The following is a 26849-nucleotide window of genomic DNA, read 5'->3' on the forward strand; positions in this document are numbered from 1 at the left end:
GATTTGACACCTACAGAACAATAATAATAATAATAATAATATAAGTGTAACAATAGTTCACATATTTTGGCATCATTTTTTACAATGATTATTTACATCAAAGATTCAGTGTTGTATTTAACCCTTAATCAACAAAAACAGATTTATTATTTTCATTGACAGAACATTGTCTTTAATGTATGCTGATACAGACAAATCATTGCATTCTAGATTTTCTTTTTTTAAATGTACTGTAAATTAATGTTTTATGATAATGAGAATAACAGAGAAAAAGTAAGTTTACATTACAGTAATATAATTCAAAATTCAATTGTTGAATTGTTTCTTGTAAATGGGAATTTTGTGGGAAAATATGCTGATATTCAGTGAAAAAAGAAAAAGGATATAAAAATGGTCTTCATTTTATGCATTATATGTTAAATAAAAATATCTAATATAATCTTATATGAAAAACATAGATGGAAATTAGAAATGTTGCATAGGTTTGTTTAGATTGAAGTACTAAAATCTGACAAAAAAATTAATTAAAGCTAATTAGAAATTGAACTAAAAATTACAAAAGTACACAAAACATTTATTATAGTATTGTTTTAAAGGGTTACTTCACCCAAAAATGAAATCCTGTCAATAATCACACCCGTCATGTTGTTTCAAACCCATAAGACCTTCGTTCATTTTCAAAACACAAATTTAGATATTTCTGATGAAATCCGAGAGCTCTCTGACCCTGCAGTGATCCTAACAACTACTTGAGAGGGAGTACCGTATTTTCCGGACTATAAGTTGCACTATTTTTCATAGTTTGGCTGGTGCTGCAACTTATAGTCAGGTGCGACTTATTTATAAAAATTAATTTGACATTAACCATGTGAAATGAACCAAGAGAAAACATTACCGTCTCCAGCCGCCAGAGGGCGCTCTATGTTTTCAGGGAGAGGCTACGGGAGCACTGAGCATCATAGAGCGCCCTCTCGCGACTGGAGACGGTAATGTTTTCTCTTGGTTCCAAATGAATGCGCCTTATAGTCCAGTGCGACTTATATATGTTTTTTTCCTCAACATGACGTATTTTTGGACTGATGCGACTTATACTCAGGTGCGACTTATAGTCCGAAAAATACGGTAATTAATAAAAAAATTTTTTTGGGGTGAACTCCCCCTTCAAGATGAGTATTTGCAACTTGCTTCACCTTCCAGGAAAACACATCAAATGTAATTTAGCATTGAAACACAGACGTGTGTTCTTCTGAGCAGACGCAGGACTGTTGTGTGAGGAGCGTCTCACCTGCAGGCTCCACACTCAAACGTCCCGTTGCCGTTATGACACATCTCACTGTTCCTGATGCCGTGTTTGTGACATTCACACTCGCAGATGAAGTTGAGCATGATCTCCACCTCCTCAGTGAAGCCCAGGGGCTTGATCTTAATGCTCTCAGGTTTGCCTTGTTTGGGACAGCCTTGAGCCGTGATGTTAATGTTGAATGAGACCTGGGAATGCATTGGAAACAGAAAACAACAGGCTAGCGGTTTCTGCTACGGATGACGGATGATGCATGTTGCTCTGTGCTGATGTGGCCTCACCTCGTCTCCGATGGAGATGTTAGAGCACTTCCTTCCGTTCTCTCCCTCGTTCACCACTCCGTTCTTACAGCGCGACTGATAGCCGATGGTCACTCCTTCAGGAAGCTTACTGTTCTCCAGGATCACCTCGGAAGAAAGAGACTAAGAGGAAACAGAAATCAGGCCAGTTCCTTGAAACACGGCAGATATTGCTAAAGAAACGTCATGGGCTCACATTGTAGGCATCGATGATGAGATTGATAACATTGCTGGAGTTGGCTGAAAGCGTCCCGACTGCAGACTTTGGGATCAGGTTTTTAAGTTCCTGTGGAAAAAGAGAGAGAAAAAACCAAACATTCATGGATCTTCAGCACAGGGACTCGGGGTGTTTGTTTTACAAGAGTCTTTTTAAAAGGCAGACAGGAACTTGAAATTATGACCTCTGTGTTTAGATCATTCCAAGCTGGAAACTATTTTGGGCTTGTGACTTTCCAAATACAGAGAAGCTGGATTCAAACTGTTCAGATGCATGAGAGTTTTAGTCTCACAGTTACAGTTCATCAGTTTGTAACACAGTTTTTTCTCCATCTGTGGCTCATTTAATGCAAATCAATGCGATTCTGTTGCCTGTTTTATCACTCAGCAGATGAATATTATAAAGCTGATCACCAGTGTTGGGAGTAACGGTGTTTAAGTATAACGGCGTTACTAACGGACTTACATTTTCAGTAAAGGAGTAATCGAATGAATTACTTTTCCCATCGTTGTAACACCATTATGTTTACTGAGAATGTAAAGTCTCACGTTACTACAAGTAGGGGTGGGCGGATCTATCTAAATACCGATAGTATCGATGCCAACACTGATATTGGTATCAGATCGATATAATTGTAATTAAATCGATATTTTAATTTAAATATCTCTCATCTACGTTCATTATACGTTGCTCGTGTCTTTTACCTCTACAATCCTGAACAAATGCTGCTTTCACATCCCGGGCCCACTTTGCTACTCACTGACACAACGCGCCGAGGAGCAGCGAACAGAGTGAGTGAAGCTGATAGCACATTCAGAAGGGGGGCTCAGGGAATGTAAATGCACAGGCATATTTGTTCTTTGTTTGTTCTTCAGTAATAATTGTTTGCACTTTATTTCATTTGCTTTTAAAACCAGAAAAAAGGGAGAGATTTTTTACTTTTTATTTTTATTTTTTTAAAAGGCTGTAAAGAATTCATTCTACAATGCCTAATAACTAATAATTTAGTGGACTTCAATACATTAATAAAAAATATTGCCTAAATAATCGATCATTCATTCACCTCAGAAATAATGACATAGACCTACTGCACACCCCTACACACACCCCTACTGCACACTTTTTTTTTTTTTAAGTAAAAAGTATCGTATTGGTATCGGTATCGGCAATACTGACCCTATATGTATTTGGTATCGGATCGATACCAAATTTTGCAGTATTGCCCACCACTAACTACAATTTAGTTGAATAAAGACCACTAAACACAAGATGGCGTCAGCGATAATGGCGTTCTCGAATTGGAAGTCCCTGTCACCGGCACCTCACTTCTCGTTAATTGAAATTAAAGGCGAGAATGTTTCAGTAACATGCACGGTATGCCCAGGAAAAAAGGCTTTATCCACGTCTGCCTCAAGCAACTCAAATATGGAAGCTTTAGCCTAAGTTCTGCTAGGAAGACTCAATCACTTCGTCACTAATTACCTTCATCATTATCCAATCACGTCTTTATACTCCTGTATAAAAGATCGTACTTACACATGTTTGAGTTCGCAGATGCCGACGCGACAAGAACCGCAGATTCCGATGCGTTTGTACTTGCTCAAGCTGTTGTGTTTATTCATCTACTTGCTGTACTTAAGTTCGTGCCCCGCAAACTATCTAGAGTTTGACGTTCCTCTAAGATGAACACGGGATTGTTGGCTTAGCTCCGTGTCGCGGTGATTATCTGCAGTCGTTTGTGTTGGATGATTTAAAAGCTTTTCTCGGCAGAGGATGTGAACATTGGCGGAGTTCCGTGTGCTTCCAGGCCAGGGTTGCCAGGTTCTCAAAACCGCCAGTTACTACTTTAAAAAAAAGAAAAAAAAAGAAAAAAAATAGCCCAATCCTGTTCAAAAAGGATTTATCGGTAGGCCTCCCCTCAATTATCACAAGATGGATTAATATGTGCTTGCTAGCACTGTGTCTTTTGCGACGGCGTCGAAAGCGTTTTATTATATTGTAACGTTACTCTGTATCTCTCTCTATAAATATATACACCCTAAGGGGAGGAGGGAGAGAAGGAAAAAAACATAAAATAAAACTTTGTCATTCCAATGTATCATCTGTTCCCGTCGACACTACAAACCATGCAGCTTCTTTTCTTTTATAAATCTTTTAATGTATTAGAAAATAGGACGCTGCGCAACAACTAAAGTTATATAGCGCTTCCTTCCTTTTTGGATTTTTGTACAGAGGTCATGCAGCAATGTATCGCTCTTCTACTGGTCCACATCCTCACGTATGCAAATTCCCAGGTCAGAGTTCACCAAACTTGAACTTTGGAACGCAGCGTAATGCAAAATGTTTCGCATAAGCTTGCATTTCCGGTCCGACCGGAAACGCAAGCGTATGAATGGAAGTCAATGGAGAAAAGTGCAGTGTGACCGCCCATCACTCATAGCTAACTAACGGCTGGAGGGGCGCGTTAAGGAGGTTCTGCTCATGCTGTCAAACTGACGTCATCAGAAAAATTATTCATTTCAGAGTGGAAATGTTCAGAATTTGATAAGATTACTAAGACAAACAATGTTTAATTGTTTACATCAAGATTAGCAATGTGTGCTAGTAAGCTTAAGTCAATTCGATTTATGCGTATTAAACTTAGCCTTTGATACGTCAACTTACTTAAAAAAAATAAATAAAATAATAATAATAATTGGGGAGTGACAGTTAAGGGGTTAAGCTACAATCAAGGCTTGTTTATTTCGCGCATCTACTGGTGTTGGTTCATCACTCTTACTCGGCTGTTGCGGCTTTCACTTTATACTTTTATACTTTCAGACAGCTGTGCCCTCAGCCAACCCGGTTTCTTCAGTCTGCCCTCCGTTAGCAGAATAATACTAAACGAAGTGCTTACGTCAGCTGGAAATCACATTTCTAAGGCGTCGCTCCCTCTACAATCAAGCCTACACGTTTGCATGGTCCGCTCCTAATGTTTTTCCTTCCAATTTTTGCGTTCCTATTCTAATTTCGACCGTTGCTCCTTTCTCGTTTAATAAAAAAAAAAAAAAAAAACGCAATCTTAAAATTTCTCTATTCGCAGACTCCTTGCCAGCATCTAATCCACGCTAAATTTTATAATCTAATTTTCAAGCCTTTTGGTTATTCAGTTGTATTACTACTTGAGGGGTTAGCTAAATCTTCCAACAAATTAAAGACGAATGTCTGCCTATTACCCTGCCCATATTGCAAAATTAATTACTTCCATCTGCTACGGCCTTCCTTCTAAGTACCTCAATATTCTTCTCGAGGCAGTGTTTATCTGCCTTCTACGGGTTATGCTTCCAGGGGAATTCACTTCAAACTAATCAATTTGATCCTGCTCGCGCATTTCCTTCAGATCTATGATTCGGACCAAAAATTCGGACCTGTCCGTGTCCGGCCATCATGGCTATTTTTCTGTACGGTCTATTGAGGGCTGTCCTGTGTCTGCCTATTTTGGCTATTTCTGTACAGCCTATTGAGGCCTGTCTGCGTCTGCCATTGTGGCTGTCTACGTCTGGCCTATCATGGCTATTCTGTACGGTCTATCGAGGCCTGTCCGTGTCTGCCTACCGTGGCTGTTTGCGTGTGGCCTATCGTGGCTATTTATGTTGGTCTATCGGGGCCTGTCTGTGTCTGGCCTATCGTGGCTATTTATGTACGGTCTATTGGGGCCTGTCTGTATCTGCCTATCATGGCTGTCTGCGTCTGGCCTATTGGGCTATTTATGTTCGGCCAATTGGGGCCTGTCCGCGTTTGCCTATCGTGGCTGTCTGCGTCTGCCTATCGTGGCTATTTCTGTTGGTCTATCAAGGCCTGTCTGTGTCTGGCTATCATGGCTATTCTGTACGGTCTATCGAGGCCTGTCCGTGTCTGCCTATCGTGGCTGTCTGCGTCTGGCCTATCATGGCTATTTATGTATGGTCTATCGAGGCCTGTCTGTGTCTGGCTATCGTGGCTATTTATGTTGGTCTATCGGGGCCTGTCTGTGTCTGCCTATCGTGGCTGTCTGCGTCTGGCCTATCGTGGCTATTTATGTACGGTCTATTGGGGCCTGTCTGTGTCTGCCTATCATGGCTGTCTGCGTCTGGCCTATCGTGGCTATTTATGTTCGGCCAATTGGGGCCTGTCCGTGTCTGCCTATCGTGGCTATTTCTGTTGGTCTATCGAGGCCTGTCTGTGCCTGCCTATCGTGGCTGTCTGTGTCTGCCTATCGTGGCTATTTCTGTTGGTCTATCGAGGCCTGTCTGTGCCTGCCTAGCGTGGCTGTCTGTGTCTGCCTATCGTGGCTGTCTGTGTCTGCCTATCGTGGCTGTCTGTGTCTGGCCTATTGCGGCTATTTCTGTTGGTCTATCGAGGCCTGTCTGTGCCTGCCTATCGTGGCGTCTGTGTCTGCCTATCGTGGCGTCTGTGTCTGCCTATCGTGGCGTCTGTGTCTGCCTATCGTGGCGTCTGTGTCTGCCTATCGTGGCTGTCTGTGTCTGGCCTATTGCGGCTATTTCTGTAAAAACTTATAAGAAGTTTAATCTAACGTCATTATACTGGTCATGCTAACTCTCTTTCTATTTCTTCCAGGAACCTTAGGATTCACAACTGGTGGGTATACTTCATCTACTTTTTTGGGGGGAAGGCTGGCCCCGTCTGGAGGTCTCATAATCCACCTAATTTTGGGGGTCTGCTGCGCCCCTGCCTTCGTCTTCAGGCAGGAAATGCAGATTCGCTACCCTCGGATTATGAACCATGGACGGGGCCTTCCGCCAAAGAAATTTATAATTGTGCTCGCTGAGCTGTCAATAAATGTATGCTTCGTACATTCTTCTATCTCCCGAGTCTTTCTGGTAGAACTAATGAACCACCTCACATCAACACATGCTAACATGTTACTGTACTGAATAGTTAATGCTGTGTTCACATCAGACGCAACTTGTGCGAATAAATCACGCTATTCACGCATAGTTGGATGCTTGAAAATTTCCAGTTTATACGCTTTATTCACACGTGAAATTAACTTCACAACAGACGCGAATTCGCGTCATGGGGGGGCTTCTGCCAGCTGAGTTCACGCAGCATTTTCAACCACCATTTTTATTCGGATTCTTTTCTAAATATTACTTTTATCGTGTCATGAAATTTAGTTTTAAAAGTATTTCATGCGATAATGTAGTTGTTTTAAACTCAAATATGCGGTTTATTTATAAAGACAGCATCTATTTAAAAATGTGTTTCGCCGATTTTCGGAGGTTGTCTATTCGTGTCTTTGCATTGACTTAACATTGAAATCACTAGCGCCAGATGCTCTATTCGCGTCTGGTGTGAACGCACCATAAGAGTTGGATAGTGTTCTGTTTATTGTGCAGTAACTTTAGGCCTAATATACAGTTACAGAGATTTGCAATAATGGCCAGGTTTCCCTTTGTTTCTTTTTACCCAAGTTTACATTTATTTGTCTTAATTTTGCACTTGAATTTTATTTTCAATATTTATTTTTTTATATGTTTTTATTTTTATATATATCATATGGCAGGTTGCAATCTATTGAGTTCAAATAAATACAACATTTTCTAAAATACTTATAGTGTTTTTATTCTTCAATCAGTTAATATAAACATCTTATATATTAAAGATGTTATAGGACGTAAAAGAATTATAGAACATAAAAAATAGCATCACAGTTACGTTGCTGAGTAACTAATTACTTTTACAATGTGGTAACTGAGTTACTAACTCAATTACATTTTGGGAGAAGTAATTTGTAACTGTAACTAATTACTTTTTTAAAGTAAGATGACCAACACTGCTGATCACTTAGAAATGTAATGGCATATCTTGCCTCAAAAAGTCCCATACAGGCAAAAAAAAATATTTTGGCTGTGTGGGATGATTTGAGTTCTCAAATCGTGCAACAGCATCAACATGATACATTTAATACTTTTATGATTTGTGAGCATTAATGATCGGTTCGCATCCAACCAGCACCACAAAGTTTCCTACGTTTAGACTAGTGTGGAAAAAGACTAGAGGCCAGGTGGAAACCTTCACAAATTAGCCAAATGCAAAGAAGAGAGAGAAACCACAGACCCCAAACAGAAAAAAATAAGAGAGTTTTTGCTCAGACACACACCGTTCCATACACATCATTAGTATGATCATCTTTGGACCTACTTTGTAAACCGGCTGGAACTCCTCTGTAATGGCAAAGATGGTCTGGATGTTGTTTTCACTCAGTTTCTGAACCAGGTGGGCGATGGAGGGGTAATCCTAGTCAAGAAAAGAAATGAAAGCTCTGCTAAATCTGTCAAACATCTGATAATCTGCTCTGAACATCAGCTGAAGATGTCATATACGCACGTAATAATGGCTCATGGTGTACATGTTGTTCTCTAAGTGACATTTCCCATCATTGGGAAGCACGATTCCACCCAGTTTGCCATCGCCAGCAAAATGGAAACCTGCGTCTGTGGAGAACACCAACAAACGGGTGACGTTTCTCCAGCCGATGTGCTCCTGAGAAACAACAGGAAGAAGGAGGACACAAATGACCACATTACTGCAAGCATTTCAATATCTCCACTGAAAACAACCAAGTAAGGACTCATATTCTCAGTGCATTGTAAATGACTCACTCCGCAGACGGCCACCTGCATGATGGCATCAAACCCCCCCTCAGGAGAGTCCAGGTTGCCAGATATCTGCTGTTTTCCCACCAGACTGTTGAACTGCTCCCCGTTGCTGGTCAGTTTCAGCACGTTCTTGTAGCTGAAGGGACTGGTGCAGTTTTGGTCCCCTGTGCAGGGGTTCAGGAGCTTGGCTGGAGTCGTGCTGATGTACGGCATCACTGTCTTCTCCACAAAAGAGCCAAAACCTGTCCGGAAACGAGTGAAGCAGCTTCTTAGCTTGAAATGCATGCCTGCTCTAGTCTCTTTGGCAGTGTTTGGAAAGCTTTGATTATGTTTTATTTTAGCATTTTTTAATAATGTCATATTCTAGTAGTGCTGTCAAAATAAAAGTTTCTGTTTACATTATATATGTATATGTACTGTGTATTTATTATGTATACACACACACACACACACACATACAGTATATATTTACATGTTTATACATTTATATATTTTATATTGTAAATATAAAATTATTATAATGATCTAATATTTAATTTCTAAAACACAATTAGCATATATCTGTCTCTATATATTTTTTTATAATTAGTCAAATGATTCTATTACTTTATTTTAATTTATATTAACTCTAAAATGTTATTATTATTATCACAAGTGATCTCTTTGATCTTTTTGCATGAGTGTTCTTACAAAAGCATAATACGCATTTTCTTATGAGATATGAGAAATGCTTATCATATTGCAATTCAAACTGTAATCACAAAATAAAACTCTCACCTATTCTGAAATCTGAGGTGATCTTGGACATTTCCTTCATCAGACTCGTCCCTAGGTTCTTGACGTTCTCCAGGTCATCCTTCATGGAGTAGGACAGGTCCATCAGATAGTAGAGGTCTATGGGATAGTCTTCAGCCCTCTTGAACTTCAGTTTGATATTCTGAGGTTCCCCTATAGGCATAGCACAACAAATCCATTAGTATTCCCAAAATTACTCGCACAGATCAATAAAAACCATCTCGGGTTTCAGATTGTGAGGCTGCACCAGATCTGAGGTTGAGGCTGAGTTTCTGAGGCTGGATCTGTGTGATGTCCTCGGGTCGGAGTTTCTCTGCTCCTTTCTTGCGGTTGGTCACTGCTTTGTTCTTGAGGATCTTTAGGCTCCCGTGAGGGTTCTCCATCTGGCCACAGCCTCTCTTCCTGAGCGACTCCAGCTCATCACAGCGCGCTGACGTCGGCTCTCCCTGCTTCAGAAACTCCTGATGCACAGAACATATAACAGCTGTGACTGCTTGTGTTATGTGAATTAAAGGGATACTCCACCCCAAAATTAAAAATGTTGTCATTAATCACTCACTTCCATGTCGTTCCAAATCTGTAAAAGATTCATTCGTCTTCAGAACACATTTTAAGATATTCTCGATCAAAACTGGGAGGTTTTACACTGTCCGAGAAGTAACTTACACTGTCAAGGTCCAGAAATGTATGAGAGACATCGTCAGAATAGTCCATCTGCCATCAGTGATTCAACCGTAACGTTATGAAGCGACGAGAATACTGTTTGTAAGTGAAGAAAACAAAAATAACGACTTTATTCAACAATTCCTTTGTCAAAAGTGTCCTCTGTGTCACTCCACATCACTCAAACGGCCTACGCTCTTCTGTGTCAGCCGCGCCACAAGGATGTGCTGTTTTCTTTCAAATCAAAGCTAAATACACGAAACAGCGCATCCTTGTGGCGCATTCTGACGATGTCTTTCATACTTTTCTGGACCTTGACAGTGTAAGTTACTTAGCAGTCTATGGGACAGTCACAAGCCTCCCGGTTTTCATCCAGAATATCTTAAAATGTGCTCTGAAGACGAATGAAGCTTTTATGGGTTTGGAACGACATGAGGGTAAGTGATTAATGACACAATTTTCATTTTGGGGTGGAGTATCCCTTTAAGCATGTCTTTCAGTTGTAATTATTTTGTCATGTTTCTTGTTTCCTTCAACATCTGTTTGTGGTAAATGTATTTCTGTGATGCTCCGCTGTATTTTCAGCATCATTCCTCCAGTCTTCAGTGTCACATGATCTTCAGAAATCAGAATAATATGATGATTTACTGCTCAACGAACACTTCTGATGTATTTATTTTTTGGGGGAAAATTGTCCTTGTTTAATAAAATTATACATTTCTTTAAAAACATTAATGGTTGTGTACATTTCTCATAGAAAACAATAAAGAAATGAAGCACATCCTTTACAATTAAAAACCATGAACTATCAGAATTTTTTTTTTTTTTTTTTTTTTTTTTTGCAAAAATTACAGGAACAATTTTAACTTAACAAAAAAAAAAAATGTTTCCTGAGAACGTCTAAAAAGTAAAAAAAAATAATATCCCCTTAAGAGTTAATAAAGAAATACCTGTGTTATGACAACTTGATATTTAAAATTCAGTCACGGAGCACACAGTGAATTTACTAATGAACTATCTTAAATAATCTCTGTACCATGGTACCTGCAGTACTTGTTAGCAGGATTATTATAGTTATCTAAAACTGCAATTAAAATTAAAAGCATAAAAAGTAATTTCCGTTGCTTTAAATGAAATTAACGTTGAATTAAAAAATAATAATTCAAAAAACACTTTTGTTTCCGTGCAGAAGCAGCTGGAATGAGGTTTCTTGGAATTAATGGAATCAACATTCATCCATCATTACTGTTTCCTGGCAACTCTGCCATTACTATTAATGTCTGATGTCTTAGTTTGAGTCATTTTGTTTGAAATCATGTCTGTTTGGTCCTGCTGGTTACTTCACATTAACCTCCTAATAATAAACAATATCAGACATATAATCATGCATCAGATCTGATTAGTCAGCATGAATGTGAATGTAATTCTGCATTGCTATACTGTGTCAAGAAATGTGTTTGAAGGGATAAAGAACAGAACAAGCGTGGTATTCGAATGCTACTCACTGTATCAGTGCACCATCCACATTTAGCCCCCACTTGTATGCACTCGCCACAGGATAAAGCATTGGCTTTGATGCACTCGTTGCCCTCTGCAGAACAGAAGAGACGGAGAGCATTTCACATCTACAGCTTCCATTCATTTCCATCACTCCGGCTCGCTGCCTGCAACTGGAGTCAAAGATGACTACTCTGTGTTTTCCATTACGGATAATGCTCCGACCGCGCTGGGTGGAGTGAGCTCTGAGTAATGACATCAGTATTTAACCACTCACTCTGAAGAGAGAACGATTCGTTATCCTCATAGAAACCCAGCGCTTATTAATTCTGAAGGAGTCAGAGTCAAATACACTGCATTAGCATTAGAAACAACAGTGATCTGAGAGTTCATCACATTACCTTGCTGTGCGCTGCTGCAACATACCATCCCTAATAATGTGGATATGAGAAGTAGCTTCAGCTCCATCTACAACAAAAAGACAACAATTAATAAGAAGTGCATTCACTTTCAAAACAAGCAGTAGGCTAACAGTATAAACTGCTATATATACGGTATGATTTAACATGACTGAATTAGACGAAAAAATAAATAAATAAAAATTAAATATCGACCCTTAACACTTTTACTGTTTACAGAACAGTACCATAATTTTTGGACATGGTATAATAGTAATGCTTTGTTTTCTTTTTTTTTGCATGCTAATACTATAGTATTTTTGAAATATCTTTCACTACTATATGAATAGCATACATAACTATTGCAATCAAATATGATTGGATAACTTAATGCTTTTGATATAATGCATTGCTGGATAAACTAGTTGTGGCTTTTTCTTGAAAACACTGGAAGACATCCACCATTCCAACCACAACTGTTGTTAATGAGGCAGTGATTATTTCCATTAATTGATCAGTTTAATATAAATAACATAGATTTCACCTTACGACTGCTTCCCTATTTTTGTTTCCTGTTATTTCACAGGTTTTCTTACATCACTCCAGGTTTCCCAGTTGTACTAGAGCACGAACGCATATGGCTTTAACTCTGTTAACAAACTAAAAGACATAGAATGAAATGTGTATATGCACTAGATTTTAGCTTGCTTATTTTGCTCAAGTCCACGTCATACTAACAAGAAACTACACTTCTAACCACCGTTTGAGGGCAGTAGTTCAACCACAGAATGTTTTTTCAAATGTTCTTGGAACTTTGTATTCAGGAAATACAAAATCACTGAACCAACTTGAGACACAGTTGTCTAACTGTGCTTTTGGAAAACACAAATCACATATTCTCTGTGTTTTCTACTTAGCCCTTTATTCATCATTTCCTCCCTAGTTTGTGTTGTGTAGTTTTACTGCTAGTTTGTTCAGTTCTTTGTCTGTTCTCATCATAGTGCATTTACCAACTCTCCTTGTTTTCACAACCTCACTAGCTGTGTTTCCATTCAAATTGTGAATTTAACTTAACAGTTTGTACAAATTTGGAATATGACATTAAAATAAAGCAGTGTTTCCATCCAGTGAGACAAAGAGAACAAAATAAAATAGTCACTTATTGATCAATTAGCACTAAATATCACTAAGAAAAAAGGTCATCTTCTGCAGTCGGAGAAGTTACTGTGGGTCTTTTTTCATCTAAAAAAATTGACTAGCGCCTCAGAGCATGCAAGCCAAATGCAATAAATGCGGTCATGCTTTATCTTGCTTTTAGTCATGTTATGCCGTCCCACTGTGTAAAGTCACATGACTTTTTTAATGTGCATTGAGGAATTTATAAACCTTCATCACCCAACCGAGCTCATCTATTCTCAGCTCCTGCAAGAGGAACTGCTGGGTTCATTTAAATACCGCCTCTCAGATGCCATCCCTGGGTAAGAGTAACCATCATTCACTGCTCAGACCGTTTCCTAGTAGCTCTTGCCCTGCCAGAAATAGTGCCCACTCTAGATAAAGGGTGCTACTCGAGCAGGCAAACAATATCTTTGAAATTCAAGGATATTGCCCAACCTCAAAATGGGGTTATTTTAATCTATAATGATAATGAAAAATTGAAGTTTCGATTCAGTTCAGCTACAATGTCTCTGTAAGAGGGATCTCTCATTAGAGTCAGAGCACTTTAGACTGCTGAAAGCACAAATAGCTGTAGTCTGTCCTCCTGCCAGAACACATACAGCATTATTGATTAATGAGACTGTGTGCTGTGTCTGGCTAATAAATGATCCTCTGTTTGGCTCCACATGTCAGTGAGCGGCTCAGAAGCGATGTCTTCAGCACAATGAAATCTTTTGAAAAGTATGAGCGGCTAACATTATAATAAGCACAAATACGTTTTCTCATACTGAAGTAGAAGGCTTGACAAATGTTTTCTTTCCTGTACTGACATATCCATAAAAACAGGACATTAAATAATTAAATAAGAACTTCCTGGAGAGGAACATACCAACCCTTGTGAAAAAGCAGTGTGTGTGTACTTCATATCTCAAATATATTTACAAAAAAAAGTTTACTTACAATTAACATAATATTAAATTAAATGGAACAAAAGGCCACTTTAGTATTTTTTAACAAACTGTTTTAATAAACTGTATAAATGCTAGTACTTAGTACATTTTGAGTCTTTGGTTTAATTGTATTCATGCTTTAAAGACACGCTACACATTTAAAGAACTTGTTATAATTCTTACTGTAGTGTTATTTCAGATTACATTTTAAAGTTAATATATTTCAAGTGTACTAAATTACTTCTTAATTACAAATGTGTAGTTACAACTAAATATTTACAAAGTTAACACACATTATTTTTAGCATTACAAAATTTCTCCCCCAAAAGCTTTATGAGATGTAAATTAAACAGACAGATATTTTACTGTATGCAATAGTTTAATGTACAAAAACCATAGTAAAACTGCACAAATCTAGTGAAGCATCAAGACATTCTGGCACTCAGCAGGGTCTAAAAATAGTACGTCATTATCCAAAAGTGTTGACAGATGTAAGACATGTCTGATGCCACTGAATTACACATTACATTGATGGCAGTTCCAAAGAAATCACAAATATAACTGCTGGAAACGAAAACACCCTTCTGCTCATGCAGGGCGTCCAGGGTGAGGCTGAAATGCCTTTTACTTCCCTGCTGAATGTAATGCATGTGGTTTCCATTAAACTCAATGGGCAGAGATGAGGTGGCTTAGAGGAATTCCTCCCTTTAAACAATAATGCGAGCCTCTGTGGGAACTGCGGCAGCCCAGATTAAATCACAAGTAACTTGGTAACACCTCTGAAAGTTGTTATGCTGGGAGTCTGTTGTATAGTAAACTAGCTCTTGTGTAATTCAGTGTTAATAGTTAATAAGTATGTGTGTGTTAAAAACAGTTCCTCTCAGTGTGCCGTTTATACACAGTGTGCAGACAGCATGTCGGGCACAGAGACCAGATTAGACCGCGTCTCTGAGAGTTTAGCTCTGTGAGGTCACATGAAACGCTTCCCATTACACTGACTGCAAGGGTACGTTTACATGACAACGAGGTGCTAAAAACAGAAAGGTTTTTCCTTTGCTTCTTAAAAAGATTTGCATGCAGATGGGATCCCCGTTCAGACATAGGCACAGGAGGTGGGGGTGCTGAGGGGAACTGTTTAACTGTTGGAGGAGAGAAATCGGTAGCTGGTATTGTTGGTGGATTGTGATTGTGCTAGTTAAGATTACAAAAGACAGCTGCTAATGATCAAGTTCAGTGGAGTAGATGGTAAAGCGTGTCATTTTTTCAGATCACATCAGAAAAGCATTCATTTTTTATAAAACGAAGAAAATGGTGAAAAAAGTTTCAAATAAAATATTGGGTAGGGAGGGATTTTTTTCCCAATAAGATGGCATCCATTTAGTAATTTGAATTTAAGTTAACACTCAATTTATACTCAACCCACACTGGTTTATAATACATTAGAATGCTGAGGTGCATATAATTGCAACTATTTGCAATAAGTAATTATTAGGCAAAATAACCTAATATTTATAATCGTTGCCCCACTAACGATTGAAAGACTTTAATAATGTCTTTTAATAATGTCTTAATAATAACTAATAATGTTTTCAACTCAAAATGTAGTTATTCTTAATATATTTTACTATTATTTATTGTAAGCAAATTAATAAATAAAATCAGACTTACTAATAAGCTTTCCCAATCTTATTTGCGTACGAAGTTGGCACGTGACGAATCTGCATTTTGGCGGATAATAGCCTATGCTTGCTTGTTGCATGCTGTTACATGACATGAATGGTTTATTTTTTATATATATATTTTTTTTTACAACGTACAAAAACTGCAGAGGAATCTGAACCTAACCAAAATAAAGACAGATGAATCTAGATGCCCTCCAGACCCAGACGGCATCATAATGGTGATCCATTAGACGCTCCGTCAAGAAAAAGACCATTTACATCCAAATGTTATGTTAATGCAGACAGCGCAGCCTTTAAAAGTAATTGTATCTGGTATCTGGTATCAACGTAACCTCAAGCGCTTGCTGTTGCTACTCTAAATATAGTAAACCCAAAATGATCTACAGAAACTACAGAAATGATCAAATGTATTTAAAAGTATGACCAAATCGACTGGCTTGGTTTGCTCCCCCCAAGCTCAAACGTCAAGCTACGCCTCTGTGTATGAGTAGAATTGAGCTATTTATTTGCAGTGTAAATAGCATATCACCAAAATAACTGCTAATAAGCTAACCCCCTCCCACAAAATATGCCTCAAAACAGTGTACATAAGCCTTATTCTGTCCTTTTTTTATTTTATTTGTTTGTTTTTTTTGACTAATTCAGTGGCAAAGAGTCAGTTAAGTCAACACTTATTTTTATTCATTCAGCCCAGGCTAGTTAAATATTGAATGTTTTAATGTTTAATACACTATTGTAGTTTTTACTTGCATTGTGATGTAGGTTTTATTTGTATATTTTTAGTTTTAATAAAAAAATGGTGACGTTATGTGCTTTTGTTATTCGTTTTATTAATTTTATTTCTTTAATATTAACATTTTAGCTTAAACTATTTTTATTTCACTTTTGATTGTTAATTCACTTTTTAAAGTGAATTTAATTTTAATTATTTTTTAGCAGAAGTTTTGAATTTCCTATGTTATACTTTATTTCAATTTTTAGTGTTAGGTAATAATGATAACCCTGATCCAGTCAAGAAAAATTAATTTTGGGTCCTAATTAAGAGTGTGAAGATAAACCAGCTTTTAAAACACCACTTAGGTGTTAAACAAAAAAATAACATGGCTATTACTCTGTTTCTGTTAAATGAGGGTTTCACAGGACTCAGGAATGCTGGGGGGAGGCTAAACAGAGAACATCATGGGAGTGATACTGCTATCTACACAAAGCTCCGGTTAAAACTGTGTGGTCCAAGACACAGATAATGTCACAACAAGACTCAGCTATTGCTGAAAGTTTGTTATTTTTGACCAGAAGTCAACTTTCCTCTGATCCTACTGTAATTTTCTTTGGCTTCCTCTTCAGGAAGCAGAAATCTAGGACATCTTGCTGGATCCTCTTTAGTGTGCCTACAGAGCAAACAGGTCTGTGGACAATGCAGTCAACATGGGACATTACATTCTTCAACACCTCGACAGACCTGGGAATTACACAGGTCCTATTTGTGGACCTTGTTTCAGACAAACTCACAAGGTGAACCTGGGCAAACTCACATCCAGAACTATCACCATCAGCACTGGTGTCCCTCAGGGATCTGTTCTCTAACCACTGCTCTTCTCCCTCTACACGAATGACTTGCACTTCAAAGGACCCCTCTTTCAAGCAGTCATCGGCCTCATCAAAGACAGAGATGAAAACACACCAGGAGCAGTGGGCAGCCATTTATCGTTGACAGAATGGAGAAAAAAACCTTGGGAGAAACCAGGCTCGGTTCTCTGTCCTGTGTTCATTCATAACTGTCTGGCTTGGTTCAACTGCAAAATCAGACATCAAGATACTAGAATGGACATTCAGGATTGTTGAGAGGATTATCAGTGCTCCGCTGCCCAGCCTCTAAGATCTTTGCATCTCCAGAGCGATGAAAAGGGCTAAGAAGATCACCTTGGACTCCTCACACCCAGCCCACTCTCTCTCTGAGCTGTTGCCTTCTGGCCGGCGCTACAGAGCACTGACCACCAGAAAAAAAATTAACTTTCATAATTATAAATCATCCACAACTGACATATTCATACACAGAATCCAAAATTTGTGCTCACTTTGTAAATAACATATTTTCACATTTATTTAAACAACTAAATTTTCCCCCTATACTTCTACTCTGAATATAGTAAATTATTTAATTATGTTTTTTCTTATGTAAGTGTTATATTCCATCCCTACTGTGTTATTCCTATGTATGTCTGCACTATGTCTGTACTTTTTTTCTGAACTGGAAGCTCCTGTCATTAAGCAAAATTCCTGTGATTTTGCCAAGTAAGACATGTTCCTGGATCAACATCTTTTGTTGATCCTGGATCAACATTACAGTCCAAAAATGTAGACTAAACCCAATCCCTACCCCTGAACGTAGGGATTTTATTTCTAAAATCTGTGTGAGGCCATCCTTAAAAATATTTTGGTTTGCAGTAACAGTATTTTTTGTTTAAAGGGTCGGTAGGTAGGTCTGTTTATTGCATGAATTTCAGGTGAGAAAAAATGAGGTACTGTTTTACTTGCATCCATCGCTACGTATCAATGCAACCTACAAATGAGAGACTGTTTACTTTGCTTTCTTGGGTTGTCACTTTTGTGAAAAAAAATCCTGTTTGATTTGAGAGATAAGTGTTCATTAAATCGATTGTAAAATCGATTTTGCATGTCTAGATGCATTTCATACAGCAAACAACACCAAATATAGGTAAATCCACGGACAACAGGCAGGTATTCAATGCAATATATTGGTAAAGACCAATATTTCTGATGATTTACTGGCATGAAGTTACGTGCACAATGACAAACAGGAGTGCAACATTCTCAAAAAACAATAAGCAGAGTGCATAGGCGATTCTAGCCCAAATCTGTATCTGACTTTCTGAATACCCGCAGAATTCACATTTCTGTTGTAAGAAGAGAAACAGTGTGCAGAAGTATTATTTACTGTTATGTGTGTGTGTCTGAAGCTGCAGTTGCTGTGTGACGCGTGTTCCAAAAAAAAAAAGTTTCGGTTCCTTGACGCTGTCGCCTCTGGCTTGCTTAGTTGGGGTCACTTCATCTACAGCGATATCATTGACTTGATTGCAAATAAATGAACAGACACTATTTAAACTGAACAGAGATGACATCACTGAATTCAATGATGAACTGCCTTTAATTATCAGTTTGCATTATTGACACACTGTTTTCCTAATGAATGTTGTTCAGTTGCTTTGATGCAATGTATTTTGTTTCAAGCGCTATATAAATAAAAGGTGACTTGACTAGACTATATATTTACAATACTTACTCAAATTTAATTAATATTATTTTATTGCTTTTGAATGCATATGAATTACTATGAATGCAAATATAGATATTTGAGGAGCCCTACTTTTGCTGAAACATGACTATTTCAATTTTCTTGTGAATACAATAAATTACATGTATGCTGTAAACAAATATTAATAACCAAAAACTGTTTGAATCCCTGCATTTGCAAAACTGACCGTATGCTTGACTTTCAAACAACAAAATCGATTGGGAATATTGTTAAATATCAAGGAGTAATGCTCTTTCTAAGGTGGACCTTTAGGGTATTGACCATGCTAATGCTCGAGTTCAAGCCCATCCAACACAGTCATACTGGATCAATACCACTTTTTGCTGTACTGGACATTACTTAGCCAACCACAATTCAACAACGACACAAATAGATCAAGATGTATATAATCACCAAGCAGCAGAGAGACACCAGCATGAGAAACAAGGAGAGATCATTCATTGTGTGAGCTACTACAAAAAGCAACTCGGTTTTTACATTTCCAAATATAATGCGATCATCCTTTACTCATACAAATGTAAACACTATGATGATAGGGTGTTTTGGTGACTGCTAAATGTGTTCAGAGTTTTAATTCTTTTAGTTTGTTGCTATTGTCAGGTTCTTGGTAAGGGAGGAACTCAAGTGCAGACAGGATTCAACACAAAAGGGTTTATTAAATACAAAAAGGGAAAACAAAAACCCACGAGGGGGAAAACAAGGGCTAGGGTAAGGACTAAATAACCAAACAAGACAGGGCTGACCAGATAAAGACACTAAACACTAACTATAAACAAACACTCACGGTATACAGGATACAATCACAGTCACCAGTGTGGAACACATCTGAGAAGCACATAAGTAACACAATGAACCGACGCAAGACAGAGCACACTAGGAGATCTAAATAGGGGGAACAATTAAGACACGACAGGTGACACAGATAGGGCAATCACGACACGACTAGGATAACAAGGGGGGGCGGGGCAAGGGAACGAGACAACACAAGCACATGGCCCAAAGACAAGGCCATGCGCTTGTACACAAAACAAGGGTCTGTCATGATCCTGCCTCAAGACTAGGAAAAATCAAGGACACGAGGGCAGGATCATGACAGAACCCCTCCCTTAAGGAGCGGCTTCCAGACGCTCCTCAAGGGAACATCAAACACGGGACATGACAGACTGGGACACAGACACAAACCAACAAGACACGACTAATAATAACAAAGGCAAACATGAAAACACGACGGCAGGGTTAGGGTGACATAACAAAAAAAACAAACAGGGAAGGGGAGGGGGCGGGACCACAAAGTTCATGGGGGACAGACCAGGGCGGGGGGGTGGGGTAGGAATCTTAGGAGGACAGGACGAAGGCTGACGACGGGGGGTACGGGCAGGTCTGGGTGGTGAGGGGCGGGGAGGGGTCTCAGGACAACTGACAGGGGACATGACAGGAGCAGACAAGGGACGCGGGGCAACACTTACGGGACGCGGGGAGACGACAGCTGGACACGGGGAACAACATCTACTGGACACGGGGGGGACAACATCTACTGGACACGGGGGGACAACATCTACTGGACACGGGGGGACATTAACGGGACACATCAACAGGACACGGGGCCACATCAACAGGACACGGGGAGACAACGGCTGGACATTTGGGACTTCTGGGGACAGGGTCAGGGGACAAGACAGGACTGACGGGGATTTCTAAAATTTGGACAAGACGGGACAAATAATCAGAAAATGCTTTAGCAGCTAGGACAATTGGCATCTCCTTATGAGATGAAACCGACTGTACAAGAGTCTTTGCTGCAGAGTCGGCCGCGGCTCTCTCCTCCGCTCTCACGACTGCCGACTTGCATACAGCTTTCTTTCCCGGCTCGGGCACGCTAGCGCTCACCGCTGCTGGCTCGGGCACGCTAGCGCTCACCGCTGCTGGCTCGGGCACGCCCACCGCTGCTGGCTCGGGCACGCCCACCGCTGCTGGCACGGGCACGCCAGCGCTCACCGCTGCTGGCACGGGCACGCCAGCGCTCACCGCTGCTGGCACGGGCACGCCAGCGCTCACCGCTGCTGGCACGGGCACGCCAGCGCTCACCGCTGCTGGCACGGGCACGCTCACCGCTGCTGGCTCGGGCACGCCAGCTCTCTCCGCTGCTGGCACGGGCACGCCAGCGCTCACCGCTGCTGGCACGGGAGGAGACAGGGTCACAGGACCGGCAGGCCCCTTCTTCCTCCTCTTCCTCCTCGGGCGCGGTGCAGAGGCTACAGCTGGGTCAGAGGCGGGTTGGGGGAGTTTGGTCTCGGGCAGGGCAGCCTCGGACGCCGAAGACTCTGAAGCTGACTCCCATGAAAGCCGTCTCCCTCGCTTGTTGGGGAGACTTAAGGTAGTGGGAGGTGCCTCAGGATCTTGGGAGGGACCTAACTGATCCCCCAGGGTTGCCACGGCCAGGACACGACCCTCCGGGATCGCCGGCAGCTGGGTAGGTGGGGGGGACCTCTGTGGCTCCTCCTGGGAGATGCTTCCCCACAGCCGGGCATAATTCCGAAGGATCCACTCCCCCTCGGCCGAGTATGGGAGGGTGACCCCCTTCCTGTCGGTGGGGGACGACATCCAACATTGTCGACGGAACTCCAACAAGTGTTGGAACTCGGGGGACCTCCTGCCTGCTGAGTTCCTTTTTGGTCGGTTCATTCTGTCAGGTTCTTGGTAAGGGAGGAACTCAAGTGCAGACAGGATTCAACACAAAAGGGTTTATTAAATACAAAAAGGGAAAACAAAAACCCACGAGGGGGAAAACAAGGGCTAGGGTAAGGACTAAATAACCAAACAAGACAGGGCTGACCAGATAAAGACACTAAACACTAACTATAAACAAACACTCACGGTATACAGGATACAATCACAGTCACCAGTGTGGAACACATCTGAGAAGCACATAAGTAACACAATGAACCGACGCAAGACAGAGCACACTAGGAGATCTAAATAGGGGGAACAATTAAGACACGACAGGTGACACAGATAGGGCAATCACGACACGACTAGGATAACAAGGGGGGCGGGGCAAGGGAACGAGACAACACAAGCACATGGCCCAAAGACAAGGCCATGCGCTTGTACACAAAACAAGGGTCTGTCATGATCCTGCCTCAAGACTAGGAAAAATCAAGGACACGAGGGCAGGATCATGACAGCTATATGGTTCTGGGTGTTACTGACACAAGTCAGTCTGATAAGGCTTGGGTTCCTCCTTCAATGTAAATCAATGGAAGTTTTCTCATTCTCATTTGTCATTTTGGCTTAGCCCCTCTAAGAATAGCTAATCAATAGCACTACAGTAACTGCCTACAATGTTGTTGTACTGTAATTCAAGCAACTAGCTTGATGCTAAAATTAATAAAAAAAAAAAAAATGTGCCTGTGGTGACATTTCTGCAAAATTACATTACATTGCATCTTAAACATTTCACAATATGTCCAGTCACTGGCAATAAAAGTGCTACAGTTTTATCCAAAACAGATGAATGTGAATCTGGCTATGTTTTATTACACTGTTTGTTATACATTTTGTGGCAGTTTCGAAAATAAATGTCTGGTAAATGGTACTATATATTTTTTTTTGGTTTGTGCCTGAAGACAATGTACTTTCTGAACTTAAATGTAACCAATAGTGTTAACTAACTTAAGCAGTTGTGAAATAAAATGCATTTACTGAAGTAAGCATGTAACTTTAGGCTGTTTTTAGCTGGACTTTGCAAGTGCAATGCTGTACCAGGTGGGCTTCTGAGCAAGTTTACTAACCATGTGAGAATATATCTTTATTAATCAATAATCTGCCATTGTAATAATAATTTATGTAAAGAAAAAGTAATACATAAACCTGTGTTAATTTAATTTAACAGTGTTAAATGCCACGTGTGTTTATTTGATCCTTTTTAGAGTTTTGCAAAAATGTACACATGGCCACCTTTTTATTCCCCCCAATGAGCCAGGGTTGAATATATGACTTAACTCATCTATCTTGGATCCACCCTAAGCACAACCCCTTAATTTAATCTTCTCTACCCTCAGTAGTCCACCACAAACTCTAACATCCTGCTAAAAACATACCAGGAATAATGCATAGACTAGACTACACAGATCATGATATACTGTACTACGCCTATGAGACCTGAAGCTGGCGTTACAGGGTGCAGAGCCATTGTAATGTTACTGCTTCTGCCTGATTAGACCCTTTTAACCATTGTATTGGCTTTCCAGGAATTGCCCCTATCACACATGAAACCAGCATACAGTTTGGCAAACAGCCACAAACCCCTCGAGGTGAAGCCCTGCCCATGAAAACCAAACTATCAGGACCTTTGTCATACCTACCAATCTATATGAGAGGTTCAAAATCACTCTCAGGGATCTTTTCCTGGACTGTACCCAGCTGGTGGAATGACCTCCCAATCTCAATTCTTTCTCCCAATTTAAAATCTTTGAGTCTTTCCTCATTTTCAAAAAAGATCTAAAGACTCATCTTTTTCGCCAGCACTTAATCAACTACTAGCACTTACCTTTTCTTTTCTTGTCTATCATATTCTTATATTAAAAAATGGCTACGTGTTCTGTACTAGACTAACTGAGATTTGTCATGGCACTTGTATTCTGTTGTTGTTCTCTTGTTGTCTGACTGCTTCTATTGTTCTCATTTGTAAGTCGCTTTGGATAAAAGTGTCTGCTAAATGATTAAATGTAAATGTAAATAAGAGGAAGTGGTTGGCATTGAACATATGAACACGTTTAACTGAGAAATGTGCAATAAAATAACAAATTAACAATTTTATAAACTGTATTTCTCTCATAGTGAATCCCCATCGGGCTTGAATTGATCTGATCTATATTCCACCTGCTTGATGCATCGCTAAGGTCAATCGCATGATTTAAGTGGTTGGAAAATGACGCAGTCACATGCTCATCTATCATTTTTATTATTGAATATGAATGAATAATTCACTGTAATGGAGGGTCTGACTCAGAGGACTATAACCCTTCTGAACAAAACCTTTCAGTCATACAAGGGTAAAGCAGTTCAATGTCAAGCCAACAGGCTACATCTGTATATTTATCAAACTTACAACAATGTCTAACATTTATTAATGTAAGTTAATGTTTAATGCTAAATACTAATGTTCATTTCAAATTTATGTTCAATCGTATTTCACAGTTTATTGCATTAACTAAAGTTAACCCTTGTTGTAAAGTGTTACCATTACAAGCGTAGCAGAGCTGTCAATGTCTTGGTAGACAGGGAGGCTTATAACAGTTTAGAGAAATGGACGGTTCTTATCTAAGATCTGTCTTGGTCAGTAAAACAAAACTGAACAAGTAAGGGTACAGTCATGTGGCCATTATCACAAATCATAAACCCACACACATTATCTATCTTGTGACACAGCTAAACAGGATACAAGATGTACAAGATAAAAGATGTAGGGAATTGGTTTCCTGGGACAACAGTAATTACTGTAATTTTTATTTATTTATTTAGAGCAGTGTTTGAAGTATTTCAAAACTGGAGTCTGAACCTCTGACTAAAATCTATGGAACTACATTTTCATACCATAGACAATAAAATGTTCAGTATTCATGTATTGGCAGCAAAACATAAATCGTGTACATATTTGCAAATGTACAAATGTAGCAGGTCCTTATTTTTTGTCAAATATTTAATTCATGCAAATAATTGGTTGAAATCGTTGTTGACTATCACTGATGTTTTCATTCGGATTCATTAAATTAAGTTGACTCATTTACTTAAATTGAAATTATATCACTTAATCCTGTTCAGTTAGACATCTGGTGCAAACTTATTTCAAAGGACAACATGGTAAACAACACTACACATTTCCTTTAAATTCATTACACAAGCCATAAATTGAATTGAAAATCTGTAATAATTTAACTATTATTTATGTAATACTTTATTATCCACTGCAGTTTTCTGAATGTGCTATGACTCAACAATGACCATGAAATATCCAAAAAGCAACATTAAAGGATCACAAACAATAATATATCCTTGCACTGCAATCAAAATGTTTAGAATCCACATGAAGCCATATCATGTTTTTATACAACGATCTTCAACTACAACCTCAGTAGCAACTGTAAATCATGCAATTTTTTAAAATTCTATAAATTCTTTGCTGCATCAAGAATCGTTATGACCAATGTATGTAATCGCATGCTTTTTGGTTTTCATGTGAGATGGCATATTTCAGGTGATGTTATAATGTACGCATCTATATTACATTTACATTTAATAATTTAGCAAACACTTTTTTCCAAAGCTACTTACAAATGAGAACAACAGAAGCAATCAGACCAACGAGAGAACAACAACAGTATACAAGTATATTATTTACAAGTATATATTTCTTTCTTCTTTGAGAATAAACTAAAATAAAAAAGAAAAGGTAAGTGCTAGTATTAGTTGGTCAAGTGCTGGTGAAAAAGATGCGTCTTTAGTTGTTTTTTTAAAAATGACTAAAAACTCAGCTGTTCAAATTGAGATTGGGAGGTCATTCCACCAGCTGGGCACAGTCCAGGAAAGGGTCCACGACAGTGATTTTTAATCTCTTTGGGATGGCACCACAAGGTGAGTTTAGGTATATTGGTGCAGCGCAAGTGGTCGTCTTGTAGGCAAGCATCAATATCTTGAATTGAATGCACGCAGCTACTGGTTGCCAGTGTAACCTGATGAGGAGAGGAGTAACGTGAGCTTTTTTTGGTTCATTGAAGACAACTCTCACTGCTGCATTCTGGATCAGTTGCAGAGGCTTGACAGTACATGCAGGAAGAGTCAAGAGAGCATTACAAGAGTCCAGTCTGGAGAGAAGCTTGGACAGGAAGTTGTGTGGCTTGCTCTAATCTTCCTAATGTTGTATAAGGCAAATCTGCAGGACCGGTTATTGTAGGAATATCATCTGTGAAGCTTAACTGATGATCGATCACAACTAGGTTTCTGGCTGTCCTGTAAGGAGTTATGTTTGACGAATCAAGCTGTATAGAGTTATGATGAAACAATGGGTTAGCTGGAACCACAAACAGTTCTTAGTAAGGTTGAGCTGAAGGTGATGGTCATTCATCCAGCTAGAAATGTCACTCAGACAGGCTGAAATGCGAGCAGCTACTTTCGGGTCATCTGGCTGGAATGAGAAGTAGAGTTGAGTGTCATCAGCATAGTAGTGAGAAAAGCCATGCTTCTGAATGACAGATCCTAATGACATCATGTAGATGAAGAAGAGAAGTGGTCCAAGCACTGAGCCTTGAGGAACCCCAGTAGCAAGAAGTTGTGACTTAGAAACTTCACCCCTCCAAGACCTACGTGAGAGGTAGGACTTGATCCAAAGGAGTGCGGTTCCAGAGATGCCCATCTTTCTGAGGGTGGACAGGAGAATCTGGTGAATAACTGTGTCAAAAGCAGCAGAAAGAGTATTTGGAAGCTGCTCTTAGCAGTCGCAGGGCTTCAGTTACTGAGAGCAGGACAGTCTCAGTTGAGTGGCTTCTTCTGAAGCCAGATTGGTTGCTATATATGATATATATATACAGGGGCGGACTGGCCATCTGTGTGATCTGGAGAATCACAGAATGGCCGGTACTCCAGGATGGCCGGTGGGCCGGCCCACCACCTGCCAAGCATGCAGTCATCACCGTTTTTTTCCCCCACTAATCTGTTTTTACACTCCAGTACTGTAGGTGGCAGCAATGCACTGCACTGGCCGTGGCCGCCAAGTAAGAAGAAGAAGAAGTGGAAGAGTAGGAAGAAACCAACAGCAAAGACGTTAACGTTAGATAGAAGAAGCATAGAAACAAACAAACAATATGCATAACACAACCGGCGGGTAAAAAATGGAAAGAAAAGGGTGGGGCTGAGAAGG

The 26849-nt window shown here is 39.7% G+C and overlaps 1 protein-coding gene across 2 annotated transcripts in view; it reads right to left on the reverse strand.

Annotated features, from left to right (window-relative positions):
• The window catches only part of LOC128013198 (integrin beta-1), a 39584-nt gene that overhangs the window by 6750 nt on the left and 5985 nt on the right, over positions 1-26849 (reverse strand). For both annotated transcript variants that reach the window (XM_052595981.1, XM_052595982.1), the window contains exons 2-11: positions 11814-11880; positions 11421-11506; positions 9500-9713; positions 9235-9405; positions 8461-8699; positions 8186-8341; positions 8000-8095; positions 1796-1885; positions 1582-1722; positions 1286-1488 (exon numbers count right to left, since the gene is read on the reverse strand). In XM_052595981.1, the coding sequence (XP_052451941.1) occupies positions 1286-1488; positions 1582-1722; positions 1796-1885; positions 8000-8095; positions 8186-8341; positions 8461-8699; positions 9235-9405; positions 9500-9713; positions 11421-11506; positions 11814-11880 (1463 nt within the window). The remainder of the gene's footprint in view (positions 1-1285; positions 1489-1581; positions 1723-1795; positions 1886-7999; positions 8096-8185; positions 8342-8460; positions 8700-9234; positions 9406-9499; positions 9714-11420; positions 11507-11813; positions 11881-26849) is intronic.

This window comes from Carassius gibelio, chromosome B24, assembly GCF_023724105.1.
Source record: "Carassius gibelio isolate Cgi1373 ecotype wild population from Czech Republic chromosome B24, carGib1.2-hapl.c, whole genome shotgun sequence".
NCBI lineage: Eukaryota > Metazoa > Chordata > Actinopteri > Cypriniformes > Cyprinidae > Carassius > Carassius gibelio.